Source organism: Cuculus canorus, chromosome 8 (assembly GCF_017976375.1).
Source record: "Cuculus canorus isolate bCucCan1 chromosome 8, bCucCan1.pri, whole genome shotgun sequence".
In the NCBI taxonomy this organism is placed as follows: domain Eukaryota; kingdom Metazoa; phylum Chordata; class Aves; order Cuculiformes; family Cuculidae; genus Cuculus; species Cuculus canorus.
In genome coordinates this window covers 18,126,499-18,142,297 of record NC_071408.1, presented here as the reverse complement: position 1 = coordinate 18,142,297, position 15,799 = coordinate 18,126,499, and the positions used below count along the sequence as shown (strand labels likewise).

The following is a 15,799-nucleotide window of genomic DNA, read 5'->3' as shown; positions in this document are numbered from 1 at the left end:
TCTGCTTTAAGCCATGGTCAAGGCTTAAAGTCATGTCAGACTCACTGGCTGATCATGTCAATGTCTCTGATGAGAGCAAATGGGAGAGAGGGATATCTATCAGCAGACGGTGGCTTTCCTCACTGTAACTGAATTCTTTGGGTTTACTGGCAGCCACTGGTTCCACTGTGGGGCTGGTGTTCCGTTCTTTGGGGATACAATGGGGATGTACTCAGACTGTGCACTGACAGGAATGGTAAAAATCAGGAAGGAATCACCCATTTCTCTCCTTCTGGTCATCTGTGTCCACATACGCTTTCCTTTCAGGCTGCAGAGCCAACTGCTATGTAGCCGGTACGGAGGCTCTCCCACTGCAGCAGTCGGTACAGATCATACAGTGCAGGATATGCACCTCAAACTGAAAGGACAGTGGGTTACGTAGCATTGGCAGAAGTTCTTTTGGCAACATAGATGTTCTCAAGGAAATTGTTCTCAGAAATATTTAAGGAATGAGAACACTTGGAAGGACTCCCCAGATTTTGTTTCTTGCCCCAGCCTTCTCTGTCAGACCTGAGCTGTAGATTTTACTAATCATTCAGTTGTGGTTAGCTACAGATGTAACCAAACTCTCTCTTTTACTCTGGTCTCTTCTACTAAGGTTCTTTTTTTTTTATTTTAAAGTACAAAAATACTTATATTTGTCTTTTAACAGCATTTATATAACTATGGGATGAAAACAGAACAAAGAACCTCAAATGAAAGAATATTATTGAAATATTACTGTAAAGTTCAGTGAAGTCTTTGCTGTTGAAATGGGTGCCTGCGTGCTTTTGTGTATGCTGCTCTTTGAAAATTGAGTATCTCTTGGGCATTTTGATTGTTTGGATTTGTAGTGCCTTTCGCATGAGCAAACCCAGAAGGTGGACAATAATCAGCAAAAACCTGGAGAAATAAGGTGCTACATGGCTTTAACCATGAGAGAAAAGCTGTACTGATACTTAATTGATATTCTAAGTAATGTTTTTTCTTCGAACAACATGTGATTTTGTTCTTCTTTTCAGCTTACAAAGGTGTGAGTATCAAATTAACTGCAGCGCACTGAAATGAAGCCCTTGAGAAATAATGGACTGATCATTATCAGCTCTCAGTTAATTTTCTGTATGTTTTTCAGATCAGGTCTACAAAACAAGATGTACTGGCAAATCATTCTGACCACGTTTGTGCTATTGGGTAAGTTAGTAGATAATTATCTCTGTTGGTAATAATGTAGAATGAAGAGTAACCACCTTTTCTGTTTTACAGTGGTGTTTCAAGCCAAGATACTGGATTAGTATCTTATGACAACATGCATCTGGAATATAAAGAAAGGAACCTGATGGTGTTATTGTGTGGAATTGAAATGTTGACACCTTCAGGGTTGTGCCTATGTTTCTTATCCCAAGGAGCAGTGCAACTGACTTTTAAGATCAGGAAACATCAGTAGAAAGTATTTGGTAACTCAAGATGCATTCAAATAAACCCGCAGTCAAAATTTGATAAGATAGGTGTTCACAGTCAATTTGATTGTTACTCTAATAGGTCTAAAAGCGGAAGGGAAAACTCTGTCAGAACTGCAAAGTTTCCATTCAGTGTAGCTCGGGTGCCACTTTGAGTTTGAGCTCTAGCTGACATTCCTGCTTTCGTGTGCATAGTGCTGTTTAAGGGTGCTCAGTTAACTGCAAATGTTGAATATAATAAACTGGTTTTCTAATTGGGAAATGTCTGTAATGATATTGGTGTATGCTGTTCTGAAACAGCTGGTATTTGCTGTTCATTATTTGGACTAAAATAAGAACTATTTAGAAACTTCTGGTGATGATACTTAGGGAGAAAGTAGATGCTGTTATCCAATGAAGTTAGCTTCAAAATTTGTGTCATCTTCCATCTTCATAAAAGATAAATACATCTTTAGATTTCTGTCTCTTTTCTGTATACATACACATCTTTATCTTTTCCATAAACGTGTCCTTCTTTATCTTTCTGTATACGTACCTTTATGCGCTCAGTATCAGCTATTTTGTTGTTGAAATTTTCCTTTTAGATACCTTACGTAATCTAAACATGTTATGTACCTTTTAATTAGAAAACCTGGATGCCTCAGGGAGTTTTCATTAGGCTTCAGAGCGGTTTGTCACTATCTGATGGCCTGTAAGGACTGAAAGGCAGTGTATCCATTGAGGGGCTGTCTCCATCTGATTCCAAAAAAGCAAATCTCCATGGCTAGCATCTTTGTAGCCCTGTGAACCCAGACATAAAATAAGCTGCCCTTTGAGGGACAGAACTGTAAGTGGCGGCCTCCTGTGTGCCTGTGTCATGGACAAGCTGTTAAGCCTTTAGCAGGAAAACATTCTTAATGCATGCTGCTGTTTACTAATGGGCATTTAAGAGCTCTGTCAATCCTGTGCTAAGTGTTGTCTATTGTAATGCATTATAGTTGTTTTATTTTCTTAACACTTCTGCAGAGTGGTAAGTAGCTGCACACATTTTGACAATATTGAATGTAATTAATCCCATGAAGCTGTCTGGTGCAATGTGTAAGGGAGCAGTCATTTTCTAGAACAAGAGATGACTGGTAGAGATGTCTACCCACCCTACAACTGACTCTCTGCATTGGGCGGTGTGTTAGTTATCTGTCCTGCCTCATAGGCAGTCATGTCACTTACTCATTTGTACTTTTTTAATCATCTGTTATTATACTAATAGTCTGTCTGGTCAACTGAGTCCTCCACATGCAGCTGGCAGGCCTAATAAAGTTGATATTTACAGAGGCACAAACTCTGTTAAATGAGAGAGGAGAAAAGCAGAGTCCTTCAGAAGTCTGGTGCTACAAAATCTGTGTGAAGAGAAAATTAAAGACTCGAATACACTGCATAGTAACACAGTGTCTGCTTTTAAGGTAGCTGCATCTACTGTTTTAAAAGCTTGCATTTTGTGTTTTTAATATTATTTAGCTTATACTTACGTGCTGTTAATGAAAGCACTAGATAAATTCTGGGGGTTTTTTTTGTTTTTTTTTTAATGTGAAAATGACCCACATGCTTTCCTGCAACTACAGCTTTAATCTTTGAAATTCACACAGTGTTTTACAGTCAGCTGTTTCCAAAACCGGCATGCTCATCATTCTCAAGATCATTATTAGTGTAATTCAAGCAATAACTTACCAACAAGAGCTACACATGTGGTCAGAGCATTTTTACTTTAAAGAATCTAAGATGGAAAGGATTCTTCTTTTCTTACATCTCATTTCCCAGATAATGCCTTGGGGTTATTTAGTTACATCCACTCATATATTCTGGTAATACTATTCTTCGGTATTTGACAGTTGCAATGTGACTATCTATTATAGTTACAATGGGATTATTTTTTCTCCAGTGACTGAGCTGTGCTATAAGAGCTGGATTGCAAGTGTCCCAGCCCTGCAGCGGGAGATTACACTCATACCTGTATAAGTGTGTAAACTTGGGTTTAGATTTCACTGTATTTTGAATTAATTTAAGCTGATTTACCCGGAAGAGATGCTTCACCTGCAGTCTTCGTCTCGACCTATTTCAAGAGGCTGAGAGAACAAAAAGGTTAGTGTAGTTACCTTGGGGGAGAAGGCTGGCATCTGCAGTTCTGACATCAGTTCAGAGGGGTTGTTTTATTAATTTCACCTGCAACTCCAAATAGTCCCTGGAAACAGTCTTATTTTTATGTAATGATTGTGTTTCTGTATAACATCAGCCACTGCCTTTCCATTGTCAAGTAACATGAAGTCTTTATTTCTGACATCTTTGCCTTTGTATTTGCAGACTTTCTTCAAATTGCAGTTGCCCTTTGTATGGTGCATCAAATTCCTTCCATGAACTTTACATTACCCTGCATGCTAATGAATGAGACGGTTTTGAGTCCTTTCTCTGCTGGAGTTGTAGAGAGCTCTGGTTTGAGGAGACAGCATGGAGCATCGAAAACTAAACCTCGCTTGCGAATGAATGAAGAAAGTTTTCTTTGTTGCCTTTGGAGTGATAACAACATTGATTGTTCTTTGTACAGAGCAAACATGCAAGCAAGGAGGTTATTTCCTTCAGAAATAAGTATCACTTCTTCTCAGGAAATAGGTAGGTTTTCTATTCAAGGGCATAAGAAGGTACTTCTTAAAAAAACGGTTGGGATGTTTTGTTGTCTGTGAGGAGGGGGATAGGTTTCATCAATGGGTATGCATTTTTAGCCAGAGCAGACAACATAGTGTGGTAAAATCCGTCCTCACAGATGTCTGTAGTGGAAGAGGAAGGAAATTGGATAGCACGGTTTCAAAGTGGGGAAAAAAAGTTGGCTGCCTCTCTAGGGGAATTCTGCATAAAATATGTAGCACTTTGTATGAGGATTTAAACTCAGATCTTCAAAGATGTTTAGACACTATGAGAAATATTTAAAATAGTTTTGTGGATATGGGCTTTAAAACTCCTTCAGGAGGTGAAGAAGATGGTAAGCAAGTGCCATATTTTCTGCCTAGATTGTGATGCCTTAGTAAGTACCTGTACATGGATTAGACTGAAGAATTTTTTCCTAGGCTGTTTTTCTTCTCCTGTAAACCACAGTCTGAGCAGCATATTGGCCTGTTGGCACACTGCTTTCAGTGGCAGGAATCTCATTGACCTCAGTGGAGCAGAATTTCATTTTACAAGAACTGTCCCATGGAACAAAGAAATCTCTGTTGCATAGACTGCCGCACTGAGTTTGTTGCTGTTGTGTGTGCAGTACAGCTGCATATGTGTGCAGAACGTGTACACGGTACAGCCAGGTAGAGGCTGCACCAGTTAACAGTAGCAAAACCTTCAAGCAACCGTGTCTTAATTTATTTCTTCCCCTTGTGGTGTTGTCCAGAAAGCCAGGTAAAATATATTCTTCTCTAATAATTGGAATGCAGCAGCATCACATAGATTATTAGCCTTTTAAGTGTTTAAGGGCATACACTGGTGCCCAATTCAGCAAGGATTAATGCATAAACATTTGCACACTTGTCCAGCCTCACCTTCATGAATATCTGGTGCTTATTCTCTCTTAGTGAGTACATTTTATCCTAGCTCTTCAGTTGTTTTTTTTTTTGTTAGTTTGTTTTGCTTTTAATATAATTCAGAAATGTTTAATCCTTTTCTTTTGTTTAGATTCAAATTGGAACATTGAATGCTGGATAAAAGGCAAGCTGGACCTGTTAGTTTGTAGCCTTCGGTTTTTCAGTTTGTACTTAAGACCTGACTTGAAGGTTAATCTTTCATATGCCATGTAAGTACAGACTCTTAAATTTGTCACTACTAGCATTAGAATTCTGAAAGCACTTCCTAAAACATTAACATTGGCCTCAAGCTGCCACACAGCAGTAGCGTTTACTTTGCAAGCAGATAGTATGTTATGTACCTTTGCCATATCTAAAAGTAATCTCATATAATTTGGGAGGTTTATATTTCTGTCTTTGAAAGAGAAATGGTTGGAATGGAGGGTCCCCTTCCTCCGTCCTTTCCATATTTCTTAAAATGCTTTACTGATTTCAGTGTTTATTTGCTCAAATATCTTTGCTGTTACAATTACTTAATTTTAAAGCTGTGGTCTTGTTCTGCCTTTTTTATGCTTTTGACCATAATGTTCTCTTTCTTGAAGTGAGTATGTGACTTTACATTTAATACAGTACTCACTTCACCTTTATGCCTCTGAGAGCTGCTCGCCTGTGCAGTTGTCAATGTGGCAAATATTCACTGGAATGGTAAGAGATGGTAAATGTCCTGATTGTGGGGTGAGCAGGCCTTGTGTATGTGACTTGCCTGATTTAATCATAAACAGATCTATTTTGTTCCTCTTATGAAGCCTCACTGTTTTTTTCTGAAGTAGTGATAGGTTGGGAAGAATGGCAGAAGCACACAGACTTAATTTCCCTAGGAAACAGGCTAAACAGAAATAGTTTAATTAGCTGAATTTACAAATGGTGACTTCTACTTAAAAAGCTGGCTATCACTTACCATGAATGTAAGTGTACTAACTAGTAATGCATATGGTCGTTTAGTTGACGTCATGCTTTAAAGCTGAAATCAGATTTTGAGTGGGTTCCCATTTCCAGTATTCCTCATTGCTTTGATATCCGAAATACTATTACATGTGTGTTTGAGGGAGAAGCAGATCTGAGTTTGCTTGTGTTCCATCCAGTCTTGACTGCCCTAGGAAAAGCTTTGAGGGTAATCTTAGTGTAGTAATCTCTACACTGAATTTTTCTGGTAAGCCTAACAGCCATGGAACAACAGATTTGTGTCCCAGCTGGGATGAAGAGGTTCTTTGTATTTTGAAGGGAATTTAGTAAGTGTCACACAGTTTATGAGAGCAGGCCTCATAGACTCACTGGAGTCGCTGTGGCATTTCCATACTTGATTTCTCTTTGCTGCAAAGGAGAGATGCAGTGCAGCCCCTGACACTGGAGAAGTTGTTTTACTCCTCAGATTTCATATGAATATTTTTCTTCTAGGTTCTGTTATGTTCTGGGGGAACAGCTAGCAAAGCATTTCAGATTTTGGTAAACTGACAGCTTTCCCTGTTGGCTTGCTGCTACCTTAACATTTTATTCACATGAGCCAGAATACCTTGAAAACATTCCGGATTTTAAAAAATGCATCCCTGGCATGTGTTACTCCCTGGGAGTCTGGAGATCAAGCCAGAATTCTCACATATAGGACAGGCAGTGCACAAAAATAATCACCTAGAAGAATATACAACAAAAAAGCTTGCATTGTAAGCAGCTTTAAATTTTTTTGGCTTTAAAGGAGTATCTTCTTATTTTGAACTTCCACAATTTGCCTGCTTGTGAAACGTATCAGGTTACCTTGAATAAAATGTTTTGTTCAGGCCCAAACAGTGCTACAACAGTGTTCTGGAAGAGGCTTAGGCAAGAATAGCGATAGCGTTTTTACCTTCCCTAGCAGTTTGTCTTTGGGAGGAGAAAGGTTATTCTGAAACTTAATTAGACAAATTATGTTAATTGTCTACCAAAAGTAAATGATCTTTCCAGTGTTATGTATTCTAGGAATACTGTAAACCCTGACGGTTAATTGCGTTAACGAGAATCACTTAGCCTTAGGGATCCTTTTGTAGTGACACAGATGAATGCTCCCAGTTTAATTTTGAGCACTGATCGTAATTTTCCCTTTCAGCAGATGGTGATCTATGGGGTGTACACTTATTTCTGACCTATTAGAAGTACCTCTGAGGCTCTCCTTTAGTTCTGGGTCTAGGCTCCCATGTTTCTAAGGGTAAATAATGCACTTTGCCTTAAGACTGGCAGCTTAGTTGAGTGCATGAGTTAGACATTGAGCCTTCTTCAGATGGAGAACATTAACCTGTCATGAGAGACATACCCTCTTGTAAAGTAGGCAGCCATCAGATGTTCTGCAGTTCAGTGGGGCAGCTTGTTCAAATAAGGACTGTCCTAGAGCTACTATATGTCAAATACATTGAAATACAATTGAATACAATTATTGAAAATCCTTTGAACCCCAGCCTTGCACCGTCAAGTCCTAATCAAGGTAGTGCTTGCACAAACACAGCATATGGCAATACTGAAAGCACAAACACAGCATATGGCAATACTGAAAGCAGAATTACAGTGATGACTTTAATTTCTGATATGCCTTGACATGACTACCTAAAAGTGATATTGTGCCTTTTCTGAAATTAAGGGAATTGCAGAAGTTAAGGTGTTTATTCCTAAAACAATTTTGACCTTTTGTTTTCGCTTAGGTGTTCCAATTGCAAGAAATTGATTGAAATTCAGTAAAGACATTTTGCAGCTTCTAATTTAAAGTCTAGAAGCTCACTATGGGGCCACAGATTAATTTAGCATAAATAAAACCAGCTTCTGAAGTATGGTTGAATTGTACACCACAATACAAAACATTCAGGAAGAGTTAAGGTAGTAACTAAAAGAACTATCTGTGCACAGCTGAAAAGTGCACTGTTTGGACTGGAAAATTAAAATAAGCCTCAGATACATGCTTGCAGTATTCATGTTTTTTATCCCTCTTCTGCAATGTCTTATGCTTAAGTCCCCTGTTTGCAGCTTAAAGTCACGTTGCCTTTGCACGTTCTCTCTCCCCTGTCAGCCATTAAAAACTGAAGTGCAGTTCTCTAGTTTTCTGTTGAATCTCAGTGGTGGGCTCTGGTAGTCCCTTCATAGAAGTTCATACGCTGCTATCTGGTTTTTACATACCTCTCTGTGCCACGACAAATCTCTCCATTCCAGCAGCCAACACTATAAAACTGAATGGGGACATAGTATATACTCATGTGTTTTATAACCCCTCTGTTTTCCCTTCCCCCCACCACAGCTTGAATCTTTGTTGGATCTGATCCCTGTTGTGTGATGGAAAGTGCTTGTTGAACCAGGATTTATGGTTTCTCTCCATGTGTTGCAAGTTCAATATAAAAATCAGTTTTTAATAGCTGGTTGCTTGTTTTAAGTTTACCCAAAATTTCTCCAGTCGTACTGAGTGAAGGCACTGACCTCTCCTGAACCTGTGAGGGCTTTGTAAACATAAGCTCCTTTAAAGTCAGTATCTGCAGTTCAGGACCAATGGATATTCTGCATCTGGATCCATCTGCAGCCAAACTGAAGATGACAGACTGCTCCTGCAATCCCAGGCTGTGGCAGTTCTCCAAAATACTTTGGCTTTCTGCTGTTTTGCTTGTAATCAGGTCTCATACATTTAGCTCAGGCTTGGCAATTTGGAATAAGTTGATACGGGGGACCCTCATAGTTACATTCTCTATTGATCTGTTCCCTTATCCCAAACTCAGTTTTGTGGGATGGTCCCTGTGTCTCACCAGTTTGCAGAAATGCAAAGCTCATGACCCTATTTTTTAGTATTTGAATATTTTCCTCCAGGAGTGGGCCTGGCATCTGATAGCATAGCTTAGTCTTTCCCTGGTGGCCTGCGGGAGTAGTGAGCTGTAGAAGTCTACAGCACAAAAGGGAAATATTTCTCTGTCACAAGGGGTAGAAAACCTACCTGACATTGAGCCACAGGAGTTTCCTCCATTTGCACTTATGTTCCTACACACAGAACTTTATACAGTAAACAAATGAAAAGATTTTTGCAGGGGAAGGACGGGGAAATATCAGCCCATGCCTCTCTAATCCCAAATAAGTGGCCTTTGAAACACAATACTGGCACGGCACAACCTGGGGAGTGGTCTTCTGAGTGCAAATAAGGTCAATTTGATGGTTAGAAACTGAAATAGTCATTAGGAATGATTAGGAGAAAGATGGTAAGGAAGTTGTAACTCCTTTTCCAGATTGGTCAGGTTTTTCAAGGTTAAAAGGTACTGTTTGAAAAGGCCGCATTCTTACAGATTGATGAACTAATAAAATCTGTGAGCGACAGTAGAAGGCAGGGAAACTTGAAAGACAATTCTGCGAAGTCTTTGAAAAGAAATTCAAGAGAAAGAAGTGAAACCACAACTATAAAAACAAAAATATTCCAAGTAATTTAAAAGCTCTATGTCTGCCAGATACCATCAGCATAAGGCTCCATAATTCTTATGTCCTAACATCTATGAATACTGGTAAAAATTATTTTAGGAATGTTAGTATTGACTGACTGTAGCACTAATAAATGCAAACTACATATGTAAATGAGCCTGCATAGCAAATAGAGTCATTATTGCAGAGTACGGGTGCTGTGAGGACATAGTGTTGTTGGAAATTGTTGTGTTATCAGCTGCAGAGAGTATCCTAAAGGTAAGGTGGATGCAGGATGTGTGTGTGTTTGTCAGTGCACCATGAGGACAGTGGGGCCCTGATTCAAGGAGATCCATATATGTACATCATGGGTTCCTTGGCCGTCCCAGTCAGCATGATTTGCACATGCGTTTCCCCATAGTTCATCAGCCCATTTACTTGTTTCCAACCTCTCCCGTGTTTCTGACCTTTTCTCTTTTAAGTAAGGCAGATTATAGTAACGTGATCAGTGAATCATGCCCATTTTGCCTGTGCTCTGCAGTCTGTTAAACGGGCTAGGTACCAAATTGAATAAAAACAAACAAAAAATCAAAAGGTCTTGTCCTTTCTTCTCCTCCAAATGTAGAGGTCTCTACCTTCCATGAATTCAAGTGTCAGAATGAGTCACACCAACTCTTAAAGTTATTTAAAACTTACAGAAAGGTTTTTATTCTGTTAATTTCAATTGCTTTCTCTGAATTAGTAAAACAAACCACTTGCTAAATAGAGATAATTACAAAACTACTTCAGAACAATTCAAAACATAAGTTTTTTTGTAAGGATGAACTATCAGAAGTAGGAGAGAACCCAGGATAGTTTAACTGTCAGGATTTTTCTTGGTGTTGCTGCTGTGAGAAGTTTGGCCACAAAGAATTTATGCTATTACATTCACTACCTTAAGGAGTCCTTTGTCACTCAATACTTGCAGTGCACCACAAACGTGTGTCTGTGTTTGAAAGAGCCTACAGAATATCTGTGCAATAGAAATAAGAATGCAGAATACTTTGGGAGCTGCTAGTTGTTCTCAGAATAGAAGCTGCCTTATGCCCGCTTGTGCAGTATTTATTTCATAAATTGAGAATTTGTTTGACTACAATAGTTTGACTACAGTCAAAAGTGATTAAAAACATGTACAAATCATTAATCATACACGAGGATTGCTCTAAAAATGCCTGTAAAACTTACTTGAAAAGCATCTATTTACTAATGGGTAGTAAGTAGTATGGGTCTTCTTTGTGCTGCTTCTTGAAGATGACCAAAGGAAAACGGTGTATATTTTAGAGTTACAAACTGAGTGGGATGGCCTGTATTTCAGTATGAATGCATATGTTCTTTTTGCGTCCTATAAAATGTTTGCTAGCATCAAGAGGCATAATGCACCACTGCTTGAATCAGTATGTGCTACTTTGTTATTTATTGCGTTTAAAATGTATTGAAATCATATCATTAGAAAATCTGAACAAACTCTTCATGAAACCTATATTATGCCCGTGCAGCTATTAGTTGTTTAAAAGTTAAGAAGTTCATCTTAGACCACATATTTTTTGCAGTTGATTATGTGATCAAGAACTGTGTGTTAAATTCTCAAAGGAGTGTTAATAAAAAGAAAAAAAAAAAGGCAAACAAACCCCCTTGAAACTAAATCTGAACACTCGAGTCGAAAATAGTCCCATGAGCTTTACACTGAGAAGCAATAAGAGCAAAATGCAGTAAGTTACTGGCTAAATGCTTTCCATGAGCCTGTCCAAGACAATAGTAGTAATATGTATGAGTAAATAATTTGCTTTCCTAGGAAACATCAGCCTATCTAATAGACAAACATGCTGTGCATAAAAATAATGGAAGCCTTATCTTGGAATTAATTGCACAACACTAAGATTTTCGAAGGACATGTGTCTTTTTTTTTTTTTTCAAATACTGTGATTCATTGAAAACGAGTGCTAAAATGTACCGAATAGTGGAGGTCTTTAGCCTTTTGTTGTTCTAAAACTTTTTTTTCACTTAAAGAATTATTTTTGATTATTATATTACTTGTAGCAGAAGCTGGAAGGAATGTTAATTTTTTAGATTCTATTTCAGTGCTTCATGAATGGGAATTAGAAAATAATCTCCATGGAGGTGGCAGAGAGCTGCCGGTTACTCCACTGTAAGGTAACCAACTTTGTATATCCAGTCATAGTTACCCTCAGGCATTAGAAATCAGTCTGACTAAACTAAAGGGGTCATCTGGTATTGTAACACATTTGTTTCAAAGTCAAACCTTAGGAATATTCGTGAAATCGTCTTAAATGCTTTACTTGGAAACCATTTAAAGAGAGTGAGGCAGCAAAATAAAAGCAATTGGTTACGTTTGATACCTTTTTAACGTTTTCATTAATATTTATTTTTTTGTAAAGAAACCTTATTCAGATGGACAAAGCTCCTCTGTCGAGCTACAGTATGGAAGGAAATTGGAAGGGTTGTTTTGTTTTATGGTTTGATTTTTTCCCTTGTAGATCAGATCTGCCACTCAGAGATGTCTCTACAAGCTCTCTGAAGGGAACTGTCATGGTTGCTCAGTGTGACTGTAGGGACTATGATGAGTGTGAGTGCTGTGTGCCTTCTCCGAGGCTCAACTACACTTATGTCATGTGGCTGAAGGTGAGGACTGGGGTAACATCTTTGTGGTCACCTTTGATGTCAGTCAATCCCATAGACATAGGTAAGTGTGACCTATATTTCAAACCTTTTTTAATAGAGAAAAGCAGCAGGATGTGTCTTATGGAGAAGGAGAATGCTTGCTCAGGGTGGTGCTGTACATGTTTCTTAGCCAGCTAATGCCGGTCTGGGCTATAGTACCAAACCATACTGAGCAGAGGCCAGGCTTTCAAAATACTTGAGCTTTCATTTCTAATCAGGACTGCTCTGCGCCTGAGTCTGGAGCAGCAGTGGAGCTTATTTGTGATGCTGAGGATTTAATTTAAAGAGTGAGGGGAAAAAAAGCTGTTGCTAAAGTTACTTAGCAGATAAAACTGCTCTTCTCTCAAGCAGCTCTGTTGTCCTGATGCATTCTTACACGTACAGTTCCAGCATTTTCCGAGTTGAAAAACATTCCTCTGTATTTAATCAAGTTAAAACTATGCTGACAGTATGAATAATACACGTTGCTGTCCAATATACAGTTATTGCAGATGTTGGCAAATTTCAAAAGGCAGTAACTCTATCAGCTGTGGGGGAAAAAAATAGAAGTTTTATAAACCTCTTCCTAACTGATGTGCTTTGCCGACAGGATAAGTTAAAAGTCTCTGGGTGGGCTAGTTTTGAAGATGAGAGGTTGCATGTATCCTCTTGCTGCTTTTAGAGTATGCTACAGGAAAAAAAAGATAATTCAGAGTTGCATCTGCCAGTGTTTCAAATGATACAGTTAGGTGGTTCTGCTTAGTGAAGTATATTTAAAAAATGCATAATATTTGTATATATTCTGCCAAGATTTAGCACAATTAAAAATTATTTTTGAAAGTAAAATGATGAATTCTTGTGCAATGTAGAGCTGAACTTGCTTATAGATGGTATGGGTGGAACAGTGGCATCAGGAGAACAGACATCATTTGTACTGTAAGCTTCGCAAAATTGTGATGTATAAGTTACTGACTTTTGTTTTGAAAGCTATCCCTCCTCCTAGTAGTTTTAAGTCAAACTTTAGGTCAAACAGCATGTCCTGGTAACTAACTGTAGTGCTAGAGTGCACTTTTCCAGTGATATTACACATTACTCTGTCATACGCTCGCTGTAGAGCAGCTCTTGAACACAAAGTTTAAAGAAGAGGCATGAAAGAGACTTCCGAACCAGTAAAAAGCCTTTACTGCCAGCAGTCATAGGCCATAAGGTTAGTGCTAAACTTGTCAATTAATTTGTCCACAGTAAAGCCTGAACCTCCACTGAACCTGCATCTGGAAATGACAGAGAAAGGCCAAGTGAAGATCTGCTGGTCTGACCCTGTGCTGATACCGTATCGACTTCAGTATGAAGTGAAGATCTCTGCAAATTCAGGTCAAAATGCTGGGCAGGTGAGTCATCTCTGCTCACTTTGTTTTACGATGGAGCGGTGCAGGTTGATGGGTCTCTTTCAGAGCCCCGGATTTCTTAACACCCCTGTTGTCCTTGTGCAGTGGCTCTGTTGGGTTGAACAAGATGGCTGGTCTGATGGAACTGGTCATGGCACAGTGGTTTCTCCTGAGCTGGTATGTCCTGTAGACCCTGGTCAACATCAACAGAATGTGATAAAGCTGGCAACCTGAATTTTACATCTGTTACACGAGCAGAACCACTACACAATGATGAAAGACCTGTCTCCTGTTGGGTCTTACAAACTCAATCTTCCTTTCTGGATGAAACGCTAAATTCTGTGAAGTCTGAAGGCAAAGCTTTCTCTTTTCAGCAACCTCCAAATTCTGTGATACATGCATATGTGTTTATAGCTTTTGTTAGTGAATTGCTTTTTCTGTTGCTATCATGCAACTGGCTCTGGACTGAAAAGCAGCCGTTAATTAGCAGTCCATAATGAAAGAACATGTTTTCCACAGCGGTATGGAACCTCTGCCATACTCCAATTCACACTAAATTTAAAGAAGAAAGCTTTTTTTACGCAATTCACTACCGAATCACTACTCTTTAGACTATTTGTTTTGATTCCCTCTGTATTTTTCTTTTTTAAAAAAGTTTCATTATACAACAATGATCATAGAATCATCGAATGGTTTGGGTTGGAAGGGATCTTAAAGATCATCCAGTTCCAGCCCCTCTGCCATGGGCAGGGACACCTCCCACTGGACCAGGCTGCTCAAGGCCCATCCAACCTGGCCTCCAGGGATGGGGCAGCCACAGCTTCCCTGGGCAACCTGTGCCAGTGCCTCACCACCCTCATAGAGAAGAAATTCTTCCTTATGTCCAGTCTAAATCCGCCCCTCTCCAGCTTATACCCGTTGCCCCTCGTCCTGTCACCACAAGCCTTTGTAAGGTCCTGGAAGGTTGCACTAAGGTCTCCTTGGAGCCTTCTCTTCTCCGGGCTGAACAAGCCTAACTCTCTCAGCCTGTGAAAAACAGAAGTGTCAGAAGTGGGATTCGAACCCACGCCTCCAGGGGAGACTGCGACCTGAACGCAGCGCCTTAGACCGCTCGGCCATCCTGACCTGCCATAAGTGATTGATGATAGTTTCTGATGATCCGACAGATGGTTCAAGTTGCTCTAGAGACGTCACTGGCCATAGACCATGCACTGCTTGAGGCTTTGTACTTTGTTCAAGTGCGATGCAGGAATCATCATGGTCCAGGGTTCTGGAGTGATTGGAGCACACCGTATAATCTCACCTGGGGAGGTAGGTCACGTGCTGTCACTTATGTGCAGTAAGTGGTCTTGTGGAACAGATTTCCCAATTTGTTTTGTTTTGTGGAATGACTGTTTGAGAGCACGTGTTATGCAGGGAGTACGTTATGCGTGAATTTGGCTTGAAAAATCTGTGGAAGTTCTTTCCCTTTCTGCTTCTCTTTCTGTATGGCTTTGCCTGAGATTCTGCTCTTTCCTTTGTACAAAACTTGGGCAGAAAGAGTTCTGACTAATGCATGTGGATTGCATAGGCAGTTCCATGACACTTCTTTGCTGGCTCACCAAGCACCTGTTCAGACCCAGAAAAAGATCTTTTTCTGACAGTTTTTCCATTTCAAAAGACAGTGGATGGTGTTGAACTTCTACTCAATATGAGATTTTTCTCCTACTGCTTTCTCTAATTTTTAGTTTAGTCTGAGGCCTTGTAGCTGAACTAAGAGTGCAGGGGACAGTTTTGGGTTTGTAGATTGAACATAATCCATCTTGGTTTGTAATGCTGACCCCCATTTGTAGCCTGCACAACATCCCCAATCAGTTGCTTTCAATGCATGTGAATTTTGGTAAGTGTATGATCTTATATACTATAATCAATTTAGTCTCAAAACAAGGTGAGTTCCTGACACGTTGCATGCGATGAGAGCTTTCCTGGACTGAGTAAAGGGCTCTTAGGATTTAATGTGGTGCCTTGTATCAATGTAGCTACTGCTAAAATGATAGAATGTAGTGGGTCTTTTTTTTAACGGTTAGGCCGTATAGAGCGGGAAAGAAATTTTGTTTGGCAAGTCTTTGGTCTCTTAGCAGGATTGCTGATTCCCTTTCCATGCTGAGCTGCTTTGGGTCAGCCTAAAGATTTAAGGACGTTTTGCGTTGTATTTTTCCGTGTCCTGCTTATGGTTAACCAGAAT

The 15,799-nt window shown here is 39.5% G+C and overlaps 1 protein-coding gene and 1 non-coding gene across 6 annotated transcripts in view; one reads left to right on the top strand and one right to left on the bottom strand.

The window, feature by feature from the left end:
* Positions 1-1,132: 1,132 nt before the first annotated feature.
* The window catches only part of LEPR (leptin receptor), a 37,379-nt gene continuing 22,712 nt past the window's right edge, over positions 1,133-15,799 (top strand). For 3 of the 5 annotated variants that reach the window (XM_054073624.1, XM_054073623.1, XM_054073621.1), the window contains exons 1-6: positions 3,118-3,590; positions 3,810-4,115; positions 5,163-5,280; positions 12,028-12,233; positions 13,433-13,578; positions 14,742-14,886. In XM_054073624.1, coding sequence (XP_053929599.1) covers positions 3,839-4,115; positions 5,163-5,280; positions 12,028-12,233; positions 13,433-13,578; positions 14,742-14,886 — 892 coding nt within the window. In that variant the 5' untranslated portion in view covers positions 3,118-3,590; positions 3,810-3,838. Of the gene's footprint in view, positions 1,210-3,117; positions 3,591-3,809; positions 4,116-5,162; positions 5,281-12,027; positions 12,234-13,432; positions 13,579-14,741; positions 14,887-15,799 lie in introns of those variants that run through there. The other 2 variants (XM_054073622.1, XM_054073625.1) reach the window with 2 other exon arrangements.
* TRNAL-CAG (transfer RNA leucine (anticodon CAG)) lies at positions 14,618-14,700 on the bottom strand. The gene has a single exon. It is a non-coding gene; the product is annotated as a tRNA-Leu (tRNA).